This window comes from Cyclopterus lumpus, chromosome 18, assembly GCF_009769545.1.
Source record: "Cyclopterus lumpus isolate fCycLum1 chromosome 18, fCycLum1.pri, whole genome shotgun sequence".
NCBI classification, from domain to species: Eukaryota; Metazoa; Chordata; class Actinopteri; order Perciformes; family Cyclopteridae; genus Cyclopterus; species Cyclopterus lumpus.
In genome coordinates, this window is record NC_046983.1 from 14285233 (window position 1) to 14301225 (window position 15993).

A 15993-nucleotide genomic window follows, 5' to 3' on the forward strand; every position below is an offset into this window, starting at 1 on the left:
CTCAATGTTTTCTTCGTTTTTGACTTCCCAGCTTTACCAAAATATGAGGTCCTAATAATGTGGTAAATGCCTAAATGCCACCCGATGTGAAGTTTTCAGAGACCGAAGTAGTTCTCAGTCTCCAGCATTCCACTCAAAATTGTATATTTCATGCTTCAATGCCGTGGCAGATATGGTGTTGATGCGACCAGCCTCTGGTGGACATTCACACTGTGTCTTATATTCAGAAAAAGAAAAATATTTATTTACTTTTTAGCTTCCTTATGTTTTTTACAACATTGAATCACTATGGAAACACAGAAAGGTAAGTGGGGAAAAAAGATTGAGCAGATTTGTTTTTTAAAATAGTATTACAATATTATTGTAATACTAATTTCGGCCACAAGAGGATGAAGTGAAAGGGTGAATAGTTTGTCATCTTGGTTCGGGCTGCGGAGCCTTCGTGTTGTCGTGCATTATTGTGAACGTATTGAACACGCCCGTTCCACACAACGCCATTGGTCGATGCCTTTAGTGCGAAAGCTCATAAAGAAACCGATTGAAATTTGTGTCACAGCGTAATATTTTAAGAAAGATTAACACAAGTTATAAAAAAATATTTTGAAGCGCAAATTAATCCCACGAAGAAAAAAAACGGATTAATGTACACAGTGTGTGACCTTTTAGAAAATGGAACAACATAATTCCTTTTTCTTCTCTCTGCCCTCTCCGGGCTTCCGTAAATCACAGTCGATGTAATGAGAATCTTTAGTCTCTATATAGTGATGCTGTTTTCGATGCGGCTGGGTAGGAGGAACAGGTACTGAAGCTCCAGTCCTTCATTCTGACTCGCAATATGCTTCTCGATCTCCTTCAACTCTGCTGTGAACCTGTCAATCAGCTCCTGGGCCCGCCCCTCAGTGAAGTGCTCCTCTGCATATTGGCCCAATGGAATCTAGGCAGAAAGAAACACACAGTACGTATATTTTATAAAATATTCGTTCCAGAAACACCAAACTGTCTTTTGTCCCTTTTACTTCTCTAAACCTAGTTAAAAGAAATAATTTTTCTTTCTTTTTCACTACTTTTTAAAACTGCTGTTCTTCATAGCTGAATGGCGATGATTGTAATTTGATGACGATTGATTAATTTGTCTGTTCATACGTGCCACTAAATTACAATATCACCTGAAATGACAACGTGAACCAGATGTAATACCTTCATGTTTTAAAGTGGTGTTTTGGGGTCAATCCACCCAAGATCCAGACCACCACACATTAATCTCATTCATATGTTCTTCAAAATTCATAATTTATATCTGTACTTTAATTATCTGATTGTATTTGTCAGCTTGTAGACACCAATGGTCACTATGGAAACAGAAACAGTGTGTTCTGTGAGCCATCCAAAGAAGCAGGCACCTTGTTCCTGGAAAGACACGCTGCTGGTTAATTATTTTCCAGATAGATTAAAGTCCATTCCCCTCTATTGTAATGTTGTGTCTTAAATAAATAAGGGAGTAAAGTGACTCAAATGCGGAAGACCCAGAGAGGCAAGTCAGGAGAACAAAAGTCTGGTTAACTAAATGGTTTTCTCTTCAGTGTTTATGACTTGAGAACAGGTGGGAAATTAATTTGTCCCAGCACTCTAAACACAAGAGACAAGCATTGTGTGTTATTTAGAACATTGGATAGTAGTGCAACTTAGCCTCTTGTGGCCAAAATGAGTATTACAGCAACAAAACCCTTTTTCACCTGTCGTTAAATCATAAACACAGCAGAGAAAATAATTAATGTACGCTCAGACTGAGAAATAGGACGACCAGAATAATTTATTTCTCACTTGCCTCTGAGGACGTCCATACTTGACCCTTTTACTTATCAGCAATGTCAGTCTATCAACATTCTAATTTAATATATACAGTATATGATCTATTGCCACATAAACCAGACAGATGGACTCACTGCATCTGGCTGTGCCCGCCCCAGATGCCATGTGATAGCCATCTGCACACAGGACTGGCTGACGTCCGGAAGGGTGGCCATGATCAACTCCATGGTGACAGCATCCTTGTCTGTTGGTGCGGGTTGTCTCATGGTGCAAGGGGTGTTGGGGACCCAGGCACACCAGTCAAACTGGGAAGAAAAAAAGCTGTCAACAGAGAGAGAATGAGCAAAGGATGTGACTGCGGCAACTCCTCGTGGTGTTCAGCACCTGTCCGTTGTTCGTGGCAGCGTGCTGGGCGGTGCTGCTGAAGATGGCCACTGACAGCAGGGTGGAGAGTTCCTCTCTGGTGCCGAGCTTACTGGGCAGACCTGAGCAGACATACACCATCACGAATTACATGCACAAACTATGCATAATTTCTGACAGCGCTTCATCTGAATAATTCCTGCAACGTTCGTACAAATGAGACATCAGTAGGATGTGATAGTTATGCTAGCTCCCGAGTACCTTGCCTCCGTACAGCTCCCTCTACATCTACCTGCCAAGAGAATCGCAAGGAAGTGGTGGGCAACTAGCCAACTGTAATGTATGCTGAGCTAAGGTTAGCTAGGTGGCTGTACCTTAGCTATGCAGATGTACCTTAGCTAGGTGGCTGTACCGTAGCTAGGTGGCTGTACCGTAGCTAGGTGGCTGAACCTTAGCTAGGTGGCTGTACCGTAGCTAGGTGGCTGTACCGTAGCTAGGTGGCTGAACCTTAGCTAGGTGGCTGTACCTTAACTATATGTGGCTGTACCTTAGCTATGCGGCATGGATCTTGTTTTTGTTGCTTCATACCGTGAGCTAATGAAGCAATTTGTACACAGAAAGATAATTATTAGGAGCATTATTCTGAATTTGATATATGATTGTGATGTAATAACGCTCGGTGTGCAAGCAACGGGATGCTGACTGCAGTTCACTTAATGGCCACTGTCACACAAGGATTTTCTGAAAGGTCCACATAGTACCGTTAAGATCTTAATTAAAAAATACCTTTTTAACCTGGGTGATAATAAAGATAGAAATGCAGGATATTAATACTGTTCATTCTGTACACATGACATCTATTGCATCTGTCCATCCGGGGAGAGGGATCCTCCTCTGTTGCTCTCCTGAAGGTTTCTTCCCTTTTTTCCCTTTGAAAGGTTATTTTTGGGGAGTTTTTCCTGATCCGATGTGAGGTCCTGGGACAGGGATGTCGTATGTGTACAGATTGTAAAGCCCTCTGAGGCAAATTTGTAATTGGTGATATTGGGCTATACAAAATAAACTGAATTGAATTGAATTAATAACTGACCAAAGTTGGGGAGTTCTGTGAAGCCTTCCTGTGAGATGTCTCTGATCCAGGCTTGGAGTTCCAGGTCCTCCTGCACATCATGGTCTGACTGGTAGTACAGGCCGACCATACCTGTAACAAAACTGAAGGAAGAGGCACAGTTTAAATGCATCAGGGCCTCAGTGCTGTCCTCAAATCAATAGCACTAAGTGAGCTTGTGTGCAGGATATGAACACTAAAGACTTGAAACTCAACCCAATATACAGAAATACAGACAAGCGTATTAGCCAAACCAAGACTCCTTGTATTGGTGTGTTTATTGATTCCTGGGAAAGAAATGCAAAATCAAGATGTTGTCTTCTTTCATTCTGATAAAACCTTATGTGAACAGTTCAAAAAAAACTTCCTACCCTGAAGACAAAAAAATCTCCAATTATATTACAGAAGTGGAAATGAAAGTGTCTACATTCTGCGGGCCTACTCATCAAGCCAATGATTTATATATTCATTCAACAAAGGTTAATTTAATGAATAAATAATACAATGCAAACTATGTCACAAATATCCATTATAACTTTTAAATGAGGATGTGAAGAAATGCAGAGGAAGCAGTTAACTAATGCAAATGAGATTTTATCCAACAAATTATCCACAACAAATCATTTATTCATATGATAAAAGTTATCAATGGCAAAGTTATTACATATCATATCAGCTCCCATCAGGGCTTCCTCTTTCTATCACTTTTGTTTGATAAATTAATTCACTAAAAAGCCAGAGTGTCTGTGCATCCCATCACCTTCTCTATAAACAAAATATCTCTTTACGCTGATGATATAATACTCTATTTAGGTCCCACTGCCATTTCAATGTCACGTTAAATGAGTCAGAAGTACATTTTGCATTTTGACATTTAAAGTATCTGGGTATAGATAGGAGGACAATAGTAAAGACAGCTGTGTACTGTATTAATTTCTTTAGAGACGTATCCACTGTGCAAATCTGGTGAGATACTGGTTGGCATACTGCATATATAATATAGTGAAATATTTGTATGGTCCATTCCAATCTGAAGGATTTAAATCGCTTTAGAAGCTACCAAGCACCTACATATTCGATTTCACTGAAAAATGTCAAAGTATTAAAGATAAAAACACTCTAACTTCACTTTGGTCTTCAGAATAAAGCTGCAGACCCAGAGTAGTGGGGCTGCTCGTATGAGCGTAGGCTGTAATACCTGAGTATGGCCTCCCACAGCAATAGACTGTGTTCTCTGTAGAAGTAGTTTGGAAGCTGGGAGACGCCTCTGTCAGGGAAGTCAATGGGAGGCTGCAGGGAGCGGTAGGTCAGCACCTTGTACTCTCTCTGAGCCAGAACCACCAGGCCTTCCCCACCCGTAGAGACAACCTACACACAAACCACTGTCAGACTGTTTTTAAATCAATAATGTGTCTGTGATGAGGCGCAGGGCCCAGTGACACAGGGCCCAGTGACACACCCTTTTGAAGATGCCATTTGGCGAGAGGAGCTGAGTGCGCCCCCTACAGTTGATCTCTAGAGTGTAACGCAGATGAGGAGCCAGGAGCTGCAGTGGGAAGACACAGAACATAATCTAAAAGAAGAGCACCAACAAAGGAACTGTTACTAATCAAGGTCTGGAAAAAGCATCGAGGAGAAGTACCATGTGACCCACACTCTAATAGGTCACATGGTACACTCTGTATAATGTACCAGCATTCATGTCACTTTATTTTTCACTATATCCTGATAGTAGTACATGAGACAGATAATCTGTGAAAAAATGGAGGAACATATACTTCCTTTTAGTGTTCCTAATTGCATTTGTAAGATTCCACCGCGCCCAAAGAAAATCAACCAATCGGAGTCCAGGACTAACTGGAAACTACAGTTCTGAATAATAAGACTTACCTTATATATAGGGTGCACAGCAGGCAGCTGTCTCAATGTGGCCACACAAAACACCTCTATCACCAGGTGAGTCCTGAGCAGGTGAGACAGCAGCTGGAACACCTGGAACTCAGAGTGACGCACCCACATTTTAGCCAATAGCCAGGCCAGGGGCGGGTCTTTGGGCAGGAATATGGGCGTGTCCAGGCCCCGAGTCTGCTCCAGCTGGGGACAAGCAGGGGGAACTGTTACAGGCAGTCCTGTTCCACTGCATTAAAGAGAACCTGAACTTCACATGTGTATGACCTCCCAGACCATATTATGAGTTTTTTCCCCAAAAATTTCTCAGGTTTTTAAATATTTTCTATTAGATTTAAATTCAACAGTTTCAGGTTTTCATCCAATATTCTTATATTTTCAGTGTTCTAGTGATGCATTCACTGATTTCAGATGTTTGCAGACTTTCATAAAATATTTAATCTTCCAATAACTAATTCTAACCCCCCCTAATGATTTCATTTCTTAATTTAAGTGCTTAATCAAGTTTCATTGAACATACAGTGAGTACGGAAAGTATTCAGACCCCTTTAAATTGTTCACTCTTTGTTTCATTGCAGCCATTTGCTAAAATCAAAAAAGTTCATTTTATTTCTCATTAATGTACACTCAGCACCCCAATCTTGACAGAAAAAACTGAAATGTAGAAATCTTAGCAAATTTATTAAAAAAGAAAAACTGAAATATCACATGGCAATAAGTATTCAGACCCTTTGCTGTGACACTCATATTTAACTCACATGCTGTCCATTTCTTCTGATCCTCCTTGAGATGGTTCTACTCCTTCATTGGAGTCCAGCTGTGTTTAATTCAACTGATTGGACTTGATTAGGAAGTCTATATAAGTCTATATAAGACCTTACAGTGCATGTCCAGAGCAAATGAGAATCATGAGGTCGAAGGAACTGCCCATGGAGCTCAGAGACAGAATTGTGGCAAGGCACAGATCTGGCCAAGGTTACAAAATAATTTCTGCAGCACTCAAGGTTCCTAAGAGCACAGTGGCCTCCATAATCCTTAAATGGAAGAAGTTTGGGACAACCAGAACTCTTCCTAGACCTGGCCGTCCAACCAAACTGAGCAATCGTGGGAGAAGAGCCTTGGTGAGAGAGGTAAAGAAGAACCCAAAGATCACGGTGGCTGAGCTCCAGAGATGCTGTAGGGAGATGGGAGAAAGTTCCACAAAGTCAACTATCACTCCAACCCTCCACCAGTCAGGCTTTATGGCAGAGTGGCCCGACGGAAGCCTCTCCTTAGTGCAAGACATATGAAAGCACGCATAGAGTTTGCCAAAAAACACACAAAGGACTCCCAGACTATGAGAAATAAGATTCTCTGGTCTGATGAGACCAAGATTGAACTTTTTGGTGTTAATTCTAAGCGGTATGTGTGGAGAAAACCAGGCACTGCTCATCACCTGCCCAATAGCATGAAACATGGTGGTGGCAGCATCATGCTATGGGGGTATTTTTCAGCTGCAGGGACAGGACGACTGGTTGCAATTGAAGGAAAGATGAATGCGGCCAAGTACAGTGATATCCTGGAAGAAAACCTCTTCCAGAATGCTCTGGACTGGGCCGAAGGTTCACCTTCCAACAAGACAATGACCCTAAGCACACAGCTAAAATAACAAAGGAGTGGCTTCGGAAAAACTCTGTGACCATTCTTGACTGGCCCAGCCAGAGCCCTGACCTAAACCCAATTGAGCATCTCTGGAGAGACCTGAAAATGGCTGTCCACCAACGTTCACTATCCAACCTGACCGAACTGGAGAGGATCTGCAAGGAAGAATGGCAGAGGATCCCCAAATCCAGGTGTGAAAAACTTGTTTCATCATTCCCAAGAAGATTAATGGCTGTACTAGCTCAAAAGGGTGCTTCTACTCAATATTGAGCAAAGGGTCTGAATACTTATGACCATGTGATATTTCTGTTTTTCTTTTTTAATAAATTTGCACAAATTTCTACATTTCTGTTTTTTTCTGTCAAGATGGGGTAATGAGAAATAAAATTAACTTTTTGGATTTTAGCAAATGGCTGCAATGAAACAAAGAGTGAACAATTTAAAGGGGTCCGAATACTTTCCGTACCCACTGTAATCTCAGACTGTGTGATTGTGACATGTTGAGTTCCTTACTTCAGTAAAGGTATATGGGCATGATGGGTGAAAATGATATACCTGTATAGCAATAGGTATGAGTCCGTCATCTGGGTGTTGGTACAGGAGACAGAGTGGAGCAGCGATGTACTGAGGTTTGCCCCTGATTGTGTTGGTGGGAACCCCATCCATGATGGCATAGTCCAACAGGTAGATATTACCTGCCTGGACAGGAGATAAGTAGAACATTAAGAAGAATGTGGACATGAAAGGAGCAGACAGTCTGCAGTATTTGTTGTGTCACAAAGTTTTGTATAGATCATAGTGACAATATTTCTTCACCTTGAGTTCTTTGTCCAGGTTGGTCCTTGGAGTCATGGAGCTCTGCACCATGTCTGGTACCACAGGGAAGTTCTCTGGCAGCTTCTTGCACCTCTGGATCATCCTTGGGTTGGAGCCGTTCATACACTGATAGCCAAAGAACCCGTCCTCCTTCCAGTGCTCCATACAGTACTCTGAGTAAAAGACACACACACATACTGGATGAGTAATTAACCCTGGAGGTCATTGTCAGATACATCTGTACCATCTAATGTACTTGCTAGTCAAGTCTAATCAGCCTGTCTTCTGTAGCCAATGTGTCTTGGCTCAAATAGGTCAGGTGACATCGTATAAAGAGTGACAAAGCACAGGAAGGAGGTTGGGGCGGATGGATTGGTCAAACAAATACAGGACTTTCATCCAGGAGACCGCTGTTTCATGTTTTGAAACCAAAAGTGATTACATTGAAGTATTTAAGTTAAGTAGCTACGTAGCATATGTATTTTGCCCCAAACCCTGACATTTTCTTTAACTTAACCAAATAGTTCTGTTTCATGTGTTTGCGACCGCTTTACAACGTTAAATACAACAGTCACGTGTAGTGTGTTTAAAATCACCACCGTCCGAAACGTGATGATTTTAGTCAAATTTGTTGTTTTGGAAGTCATTAACCTATTTGGTAGTTACAGGTATGAGGATGTTTTGATTGAACAACTACACTTGCCAAGAAGCTTTGATAAAACATGTACTTCTATGACTCACATTGTAGCTTTTTAGTGGTGATAGCAAAACACATTGTGTGATAGAGGCTTGGACAGATGTTAGTCAAGAGGAGATTAACTAGCTGACAGCTAGCTTGACACTAAAACATCTTGGAGAGTCGTACTAAGGACCTACATATCTGCTGTAAATCAATAGCTACCTAGCAAAATAGCAAGGCTTATCAGCCAGCTAACTTTGGGCTTAAAGACATTAACCTCGGAAAGCAAAGATATCAAGGCCCAAGTATGCTTCAAAGAAAGTAGCCAAAATCAACAACAAAAAGTATGAGTTTTTTCTTAAATAACTGAAGAGATTTTCATTGTGACAAAGTTTCCATACCATATGCAAATTAAAACACGGCAAAGAAATTGTCAGGCTGTCTGTCATGGCTGCCATTAGGTTTTGTCAGACATGATGAGGCCCTGCCATGGTTCCGCCCCCAAGCTGTGATTGGACAGTTGATTGTTGTTCCTTTTGGCATGAACAATACATCTCCATCTCGGAAAAAGAAAAAGCTCCTTTTCCCCTCATGAAAACTAATGAGTGCTTTGCTTTTACTATTGGCAGGTATATGCTGATGTCTTATGGCCAACACTTAAATAATAACATGAAAAATTCATGCCACAATGAAAAACAATCAATTCAGTTGAATTGAATATAAAAAAGGCAGTTATTTAATATTTTATTTAATATTTTATTATTATGAAATAAGTAACTTAAGATGAGTTAATGCATACATAAAAAGCAAAAATATGTAACAATGTTTATCGTATGTCACTTTATGTCTGTGATTTGTTTTTAATTAGCCAATCTAAATACATAAAAGGAGTGTGTATATCAAACATGTTGCATTTATTGTGTATATAAACAGATAATTCTTCCAATCGGGGTTTGGAAAGAGTGTGTACTGTGTATTTACCCACCAGCTATGGGGCTTCGCAGCTTCCAGAAGATCCGTTTGAAATCGTCCAGGTCGCTCCAGGACTTCCCGAAACTGATTGCCAGCTTCTTCAGAGACAGCTCTAGCAAGCTGATAGAAAGAAAAGGTGCATGTATACTTGATCACATTGTTCTGATTGGACAATACATTGCAGGAGCTCAGATCTCATCTAGGGACCAAAAGTCTTTGAGAGGACGAGTGTCGGTTTTAAAGCCTTGTAGTGAGGATATTCATGCATTGTGAGGACATTGTCCTCACTACTTTAGAGACTGTTCAAATGTTCATACTTGGTTTTACGGTCAAGCTAAGAATTAGGTTTCGGTTAGGGTCAGGGCAAGTGGTGGGGCTATGCATTACATTGGGTTGGTTAAGGTTAGGTTTAGAGGCCAGCGAATGCATGTTGCTAGTGGGGGGGTCCTCTCAAGTATGGGAAGACAGAAAATCTGTCTTCACGTTCAGCGCAAAAGGACTACAAATCCCAACGTTTACAGCACAGAGCTGGAAGATCAACCAGGACATGCTACTGTGTGTGTGTGTGTGTGTGTGTGTGTGTGTGTGTGTGTGTGTGTGTGTGTGTGTGTGTGTGTGTGTGTGTGTGTGTGTGTGTGTGTGTGTGTGTGTGTGTGTGTGTGTGTGTGTGTGTGTGTGTGTGTGTGTGTGTGTGTGTGTGTGTGTGTGTGTGTGTGTGCGCACCACCTACGCATAGTGTAATGAATGTTCAAAGTCGCTCCTCTTCTCGTTGTCGAAGCGGACGTCTTGAGGTAAATCTGCTTCTGTTTCAGCATCGATACATCTGGGCATCCCCGGGGACCAAGTTACCCATCTGAAAGCCAGGGAAACACAGCCTGATACCAATATGAATGCACAAATGACCTCCAACACATTCTTGTTGTGTCGTTACTTGTTTCGGACCTGTAAGCCGCCTGTCTCTCCTGCAGCTCCATCTTCCTGTGTGCCAACAGCTGGGGTACGGAGTCGTCGCTTAGCGTCTTCGCTACGAGGAGGAAGAGGAGGGAGACAGGTAAGTGCACCTTTAGTAACAGGTCAGACCTGCAGGGGCCCGTGAGGCAACGTTTTAGGGGAGGGGTCTTCCTCTGCCCAGAAATAGTTTTTTTTTATTTTGGTGAAGATACAAAAAACATTTACACCCAGTGTTACAGTAAAAAAAAATCGGTTGCAATATAGGGAGGGGTCTTTGCGGGTGTACAGTGAGTCACGACCTTGCCCCTCGGCCTCCAGCGCCCATGGCGTGGACTTACAGTTCTAAGAAGCAGGCATGTATTCGGGAGCCCGGCCCGCCATTGACGATATGGGGCTCACTAATTCTAATCCCCTGCATCTGTCTGAGCCTCCTTTGTATGACTAAATGCTGGACTGAGCCAATTCTGGAAGAGCATGTAGCAGCAATGGACAATGGCTGGCCAACTGGCCTTTAGCAGTGGGTTTTGTTATTATTCTGCCCCCCACAACAAAAGAATCCTCCAGTTTTACATCCCTTTTTGCGAGGGGGAAATAACTTGCCACTACTTGCTGGGGTTAGGGTGCAGCGTGAGAGTCACCTTTCAACCAGACTTTTCTCTTAGGGATGTGGTCCCGCTGTACACCGGGCTGAGATCTGCCTACAAGACCACCTCCGAACGTGGTAACAAGTTCACGCTACCATGGATATCGAGTTAGCACTGTACCTCAGAGTCTACCCTACTCCATCCATTGAGGCACATGCGGGTTCATAGCAGGTTCCGTTGCACAAGAGGTTATAAAACAGCTGAAAGAATGATCTGTTCAGACACACACACATACACACACCAGGATTTGCATATCAATGACCTCGTGCCAGCACCGAAATAGAACTCGATACTTGGCTGTTAAGGGACGTTTGTCCCCCTGTATCCAGTGTAAGAGCTCAGGCTCCCATGAGTGGTTGATTCTTAACCCTTGTGGTTGAATCCTTCCTACCTGTTCCCTCTCTTATCTCCACCTTGACGTCTCCTATCAGCCAGCGGTAACACGGGAAAGTCAGCACTTTGTCTCCTCCTGGAGGCTCCACCGTGACGTAGCGACAGAACCAGTTATCTTCCAACCAGTACCTCTGCTTCTCCAGTCTAACCAGCAGCAGGGAGCCGAGATGTGAAGGGCTGGTCACCTTGTACTGATCCACCTGGCGGAGACAGAGGGACGGAGGAGGAGAGTCGTATCTGCTCTCCCTGTTTGAACACACATCAGAACACACGTCATCACTTGTCATCACTCCACACACACTTACCGCTCCACGGCAGAAGTCCAGTCCGGGGTTGTCCAGCAGGGTGCGTTCACTCTCCCGTTCCTCCCCCACCAGAGTCACGAATATGTAGTTGTTGGTGCCTGAATACTCAGATTTACCCGTTGCTACGGTTACAGTGTAGACCGCCATCTGAGAACGTGAGCGCACACACAGTTTGAACGTTGAATTATTGTCGCATATTAGTTTGCACTGATTAGACCTGAGGGCCCTCCTTCAGATCCCCCTTCTAAAGCCCATGTTTTATTTTCTTCGATGTAACGTTCCAGTTACTAGAAGCCTGACTAGTAACTAATATTGTCAAATAAATGTAGTGAAGTTAAGAGTACAATATTTCCCTCTGAGATGCAGTGGATTTTATGTATAAAGTTACATACAATTGAAATACTAGGTTAGTAAAGTAGGATACAAGTAACTGACAATTGTACTTAAGTAAAGTACTTAATGTACTTGTTTTTTGTAGATCCAGTCTCCTAATTTCGTTTTCAAAGACCACCAAATTGATACATTTACCCTTAAAATGTATTAAAGTGTCTGCCTGAGGGACCGAGGTCTCATGTGGGAATCACTGCAACCCCATCCAACTCCTGAAACCCACTGGGAGCCAGACCTGAACCCCCGAGTGTTGACCAGTCTGGATAAGTGGCCTCACCTAAACCTGACCCCCTAACCCTACACAGCTGGACCACCTCTGCTTTTACCAAGAACAACATTTCAACGGTGCAGCATGAGCAGTTATACAAGAAGGCCCACATATTTATACAGGAAATATTCACTTATTGTCGGTGTTTCCCACTATTTGTACTGAGAAACTCTTGACAACCATCGTGGCTCAATTCATCTCTAAATCACGAGAAAAGACAATTTTTACAGACATTTCACATATTCTCCCTAAAAGGTAAACCAGACATTTAGAAGAGATTTATATTTGATCACATAACTTTGCTTTATGAATGTGTAAGTGAAACATGTACCCATTATTAAATACTTTATAAATAGACATAATGCATACATTTAGGAAGGTAACTTTTTTTCCATTCTAATCAGTAAAAGAAAACTTGGATTCAACGTTATAAGTAGGCTACAATTATCAGAACAATACGAAGATTCAGACTCTCCCATGTGGCCAACAAGTGTACTGCAGATATAAATCTGCCACGTGTCGGTCTGAAACACCCTGAAACACCCTCAATGAATGTAGAAGCGTCTTAAGGAATCAAACCTTCATCACAAGTGAATAAACTGGAGCAGTCACAGTCGTGCTGATGTGAGGAGAACTCCCTGGTAATAATTTGAATTTCCAAGAGTAAGCAAATGTTCAACACCGATGCAAATGAGTTGATGAGACAACAGATAACCGGCATACCTCGAGCGGCTTGTGTCACACGCACACAGTTGTGGCTCTTCTCACTCTTGTGTTTCTTGTGTTTCTTGTGTTTCCCCTTTTACTTAGGTTACTTAAGGCTGGCTTCCTTTTCTCTCACCACCACCTTCACCATCATCATCATCATCTAGCCTTTTGCCTTCACAACACCACACCTGCATTCCACATTACAAGATTATCCTTATTATTATTTTCTCTTAGTTTAAAATGTAAGATTGTTGAAATTACTTTGAGCGATGTCGACACATACACAGGTATGTTTTAAAAAAAATGCATATTCTTTACGACAATTCTGACAAGTTTCCTGTTGTTAGCCGACAGGAGAGGCCCCCGGTGTGGTCTTCTGCTGCTGGAGCCCGTCTGCGTCGCGGTTCCACGTGTTGTGCGTTCACAGACGGTATTCTGCATACCTTGGTTGTAACGAGTGGTTATTTGAGTCGCTGTTGCCTTTCTATCATCTTCAACCACTCGGCCCATTCTCCTCTGACCTTTGACATCAACGAGGCATTTTCGTCCACACGACTGCCGCCCACTGGATATTTTCTCTTGTTCGGCCTGTCTCTGTAAACCTTCGAGAAGGTTGTGCGTGAAACTCCCAGTAGATTGAAATCCAGCCCGTCTGTCACCAACAACCATGTTCATAGTCCCTTTCATCCCCTTTCTGATGCTCAGTTTGAACTTCAGCAAGCCGTCTTCACCACGTCTAGATGCAACTCTTTGCTCCTGCATTGAGCCAACACAGTGGGTTTAACAAACACAGTGATGAAACAGTGCGTTTCCATGGCAACGCAAAGGGTTCAGACTGCGGTGAGCAAACAGATTGACTGAGCGACGCGGCTGCAAACTGAGTTGCTTCCAACGCTTATGAGCATCTTAACAATAACGTGAGGGACTCTGTCACGTGGTGGACCCCCTCGTCCCCCCCTCTTTACCGAGGGGGGGAAGAGTTGGAAGGCATGTCTGAAATTTGAATATTGGCTCTTCATTCCTGAAATACTAATTTTGTGAGTCCACATCAGCTGAGCGTTACTTACATTCTTGAACGTTCGTGAGCATCAGAGCATTTTTGTCACATTCATGTAATGTGTTTATGTAACTCTGTAATGCTGTTCATTCTGTACACATGACATCTATTGCTTCTGAACATCCGGGGAGAGGGATCCTCCTCTGTTGCTCTGCTGAAAGTTTCTTAACTTTTTTCCCTGTGAACGTTTTTTCAGTTTTTTTGGGAGTTTTTCCTGATCCGATGTGAGATCAAAGGTCAGGGATATCGTATGTATACAGATTGTAAAGCCATCTGAGGGGAGTTTGTGATTTTGGGCTATACAAAATAAACTGAATAGAAAATAACCTGAATTGAAACTGGACTGAATGAGAGAAAAACACTCACCGTGGTCCAGAACAGCTTTCCCAGCTGAGGACCAGTCCCCTCCTCTTCTTTTCCCTCTTGATTTCCTTTGGCTCCGTTTGTGCTCGGGCACTTCCCTCTTTATTTCCTCTCACCTCTGGATTTCTTCTCTTTTGCAAGTCGTCGCAGATCCGTAAGTTCAACAGTCGTCTTGGTCAGCTCTGCATTTCAGTGCAGAAGCCCACGTCCCTTTCTCTGAGGACAGTTTCAAGCTGCTTTCTTTCTCTCACTCTCTCTCTCACTTCACAGCTCGACCGACTGCTCTCACACTCACTCCTTTGTGTGGTCTCACCTTGCTCTTCAACACACACAAAGAGAGAGAGAGAGAGAGAGAGAGAGTTGCAAAAGAAAGGTTGGGTCAATATCAGGGCTGGAAGATAGCGCTCGTGTTTCATATCAGCAGCAGCTCTACATTCTGACTAAAGAAGAGTGAAGTTACCGAAGGGAGTCGGTTATCTTACATAATAAAACGTTACCATCGTTTTCATCACATTTGTCGTTTTCATCACAATTTTACTAAATTTCTTGAGTTTTGTTCACTCCATTTCCTGTTTTGTCCATTTACTTACGGTTGCTATTCTATAAACAAAATAATTATAATTATTAATATTATAATTATGAAATGAAAATACGTTGTAGTATATATTATGAACCTGTTAATGTCCTCACTAAGAAAAAAGCAATGGAAAAACAATCTTAGTGGTTTTTAGTTGTAAAATACTATTTCAACAGATCCAACAGTTAAAAATATCAGTTTCTACCTACTTGTTCAGATATTACTTCAATATTAAATCTAAATTCAAAATCAAAATATAAACTATATGCTGCCATAATGCTATTACCAAGTAGTAGTATGGCCGGTACTAGTATTATTTCCATGTATCTATTCTAGACATGTAGGCGACCATTTTTTTTTTCATAACAATTGTAAATGTATTATTTTAGCATCGCTACCATTACTTTATCACTTTAAAGGGGCGGGAGCAGATTACTGAACCGGACTAAATGAAGGCCTACATGAGCTACATTTGAAGGCTTACATCACCTCATCCTCCACATGATGATGATGCAACAGCCCTGAAACTCAGATGTTGTAACCCAGACTTGAGGCACGTCTGTGGGTGGTGAGAGAAGGTTTCAATAGCCAATGAATGAGCTGGTGGCTCGAGTGTAACATGGTTCACATAAAGTGTCCTTGATGGAAGCCGACATGCTGTACTCTCCTTTCCTTTAGTCTTGGTTAACAAGCCTGGCTGCGGCAACGTGACCAACGCATTAGATTGGATTTCTCCTACATTTAACTACTCTTCCTATAAATATTTTTGAAATAATTAGTTTCTTAGCAAAGAGTCGAGGAAGTCAAAGTGGCATCGTTGCAGAAATGGAGCTGACGTATGGGACGAGGGCAATAAGAGGAAGGAGGGCGGAAACGTTTGAGAAGAACAGGCGACCGTTTGACTCGTCCAACAGGAATATTCACTTTGTGCAACCTCAAACATCTCGTTTGTCAGTGCTAAACACGACCAGCTCATATCTTCTGGTCGTGGAATGCCACACAGTGAAGACACGATGAAGCTCTCCCAGTTACCCTGAGTGT

At 42.3% G+C, this 15993-nt stretch overlaps 1 protein-coding gene across 3 annotated transcripts; it reads right to left on the reverse strand.

The window, feature by feature from the left end:
* Window positions 1–222: 222 nt before the first annotated feature.
* On the reverse strand, window positions 223–15256 carry alox12 (arachidonate 12-lipoxygenase). Of its 3 annotated transcripts, XM_034556990.1 has the most exons (16): window positions 15239–15256; window positions 14379–14694; window positions 11590–11736; window positions 11283–11484; window positions 10239–10320; window positions 10027–10149; window positions 9310–9416; window positions 7646–7818; window positions 7385–7528; window positions 5171–5374; window positions 4740–4853; window positions 4479–4648; window positions 3263–3384; window positions 2194–2294; window positions 1944–2114; window positions 223–934 (listed from the first exon to the last, which is right to left on the reverse strand). In XM_034556990.1, the coding sequence occupies exons 3-16, from the start codon at window positions 11734–11736 to the stop codon at window positions 755–757; spliced, it is 2040 nt and encodes a 679-aa protein (XP_034412881.1). In that variant the 5' UTR covers window positions 14379–14694; window positions 15239–15256; the 3' UTR covers window positions 223–754. The 3 variants fall into 3 exon arrangements, with proteins under 3 accessions (XP_034412881.1, XP_034412883.1, XP_034412882.1); XM_034556992.1 differs by lacking the exon at window positions 15239–15256 and having other exon boundaries at window positions 4740–4826; window positions 14379–14817; XM_034556991.1 differs by lacking the exons at window positions 14379–14694; window positions 15239–15256 and adding an exon at window positions 12971–13821.
* Between the last annotated feature and the right edge of the window lie 737 nt (window positions 15257–15993).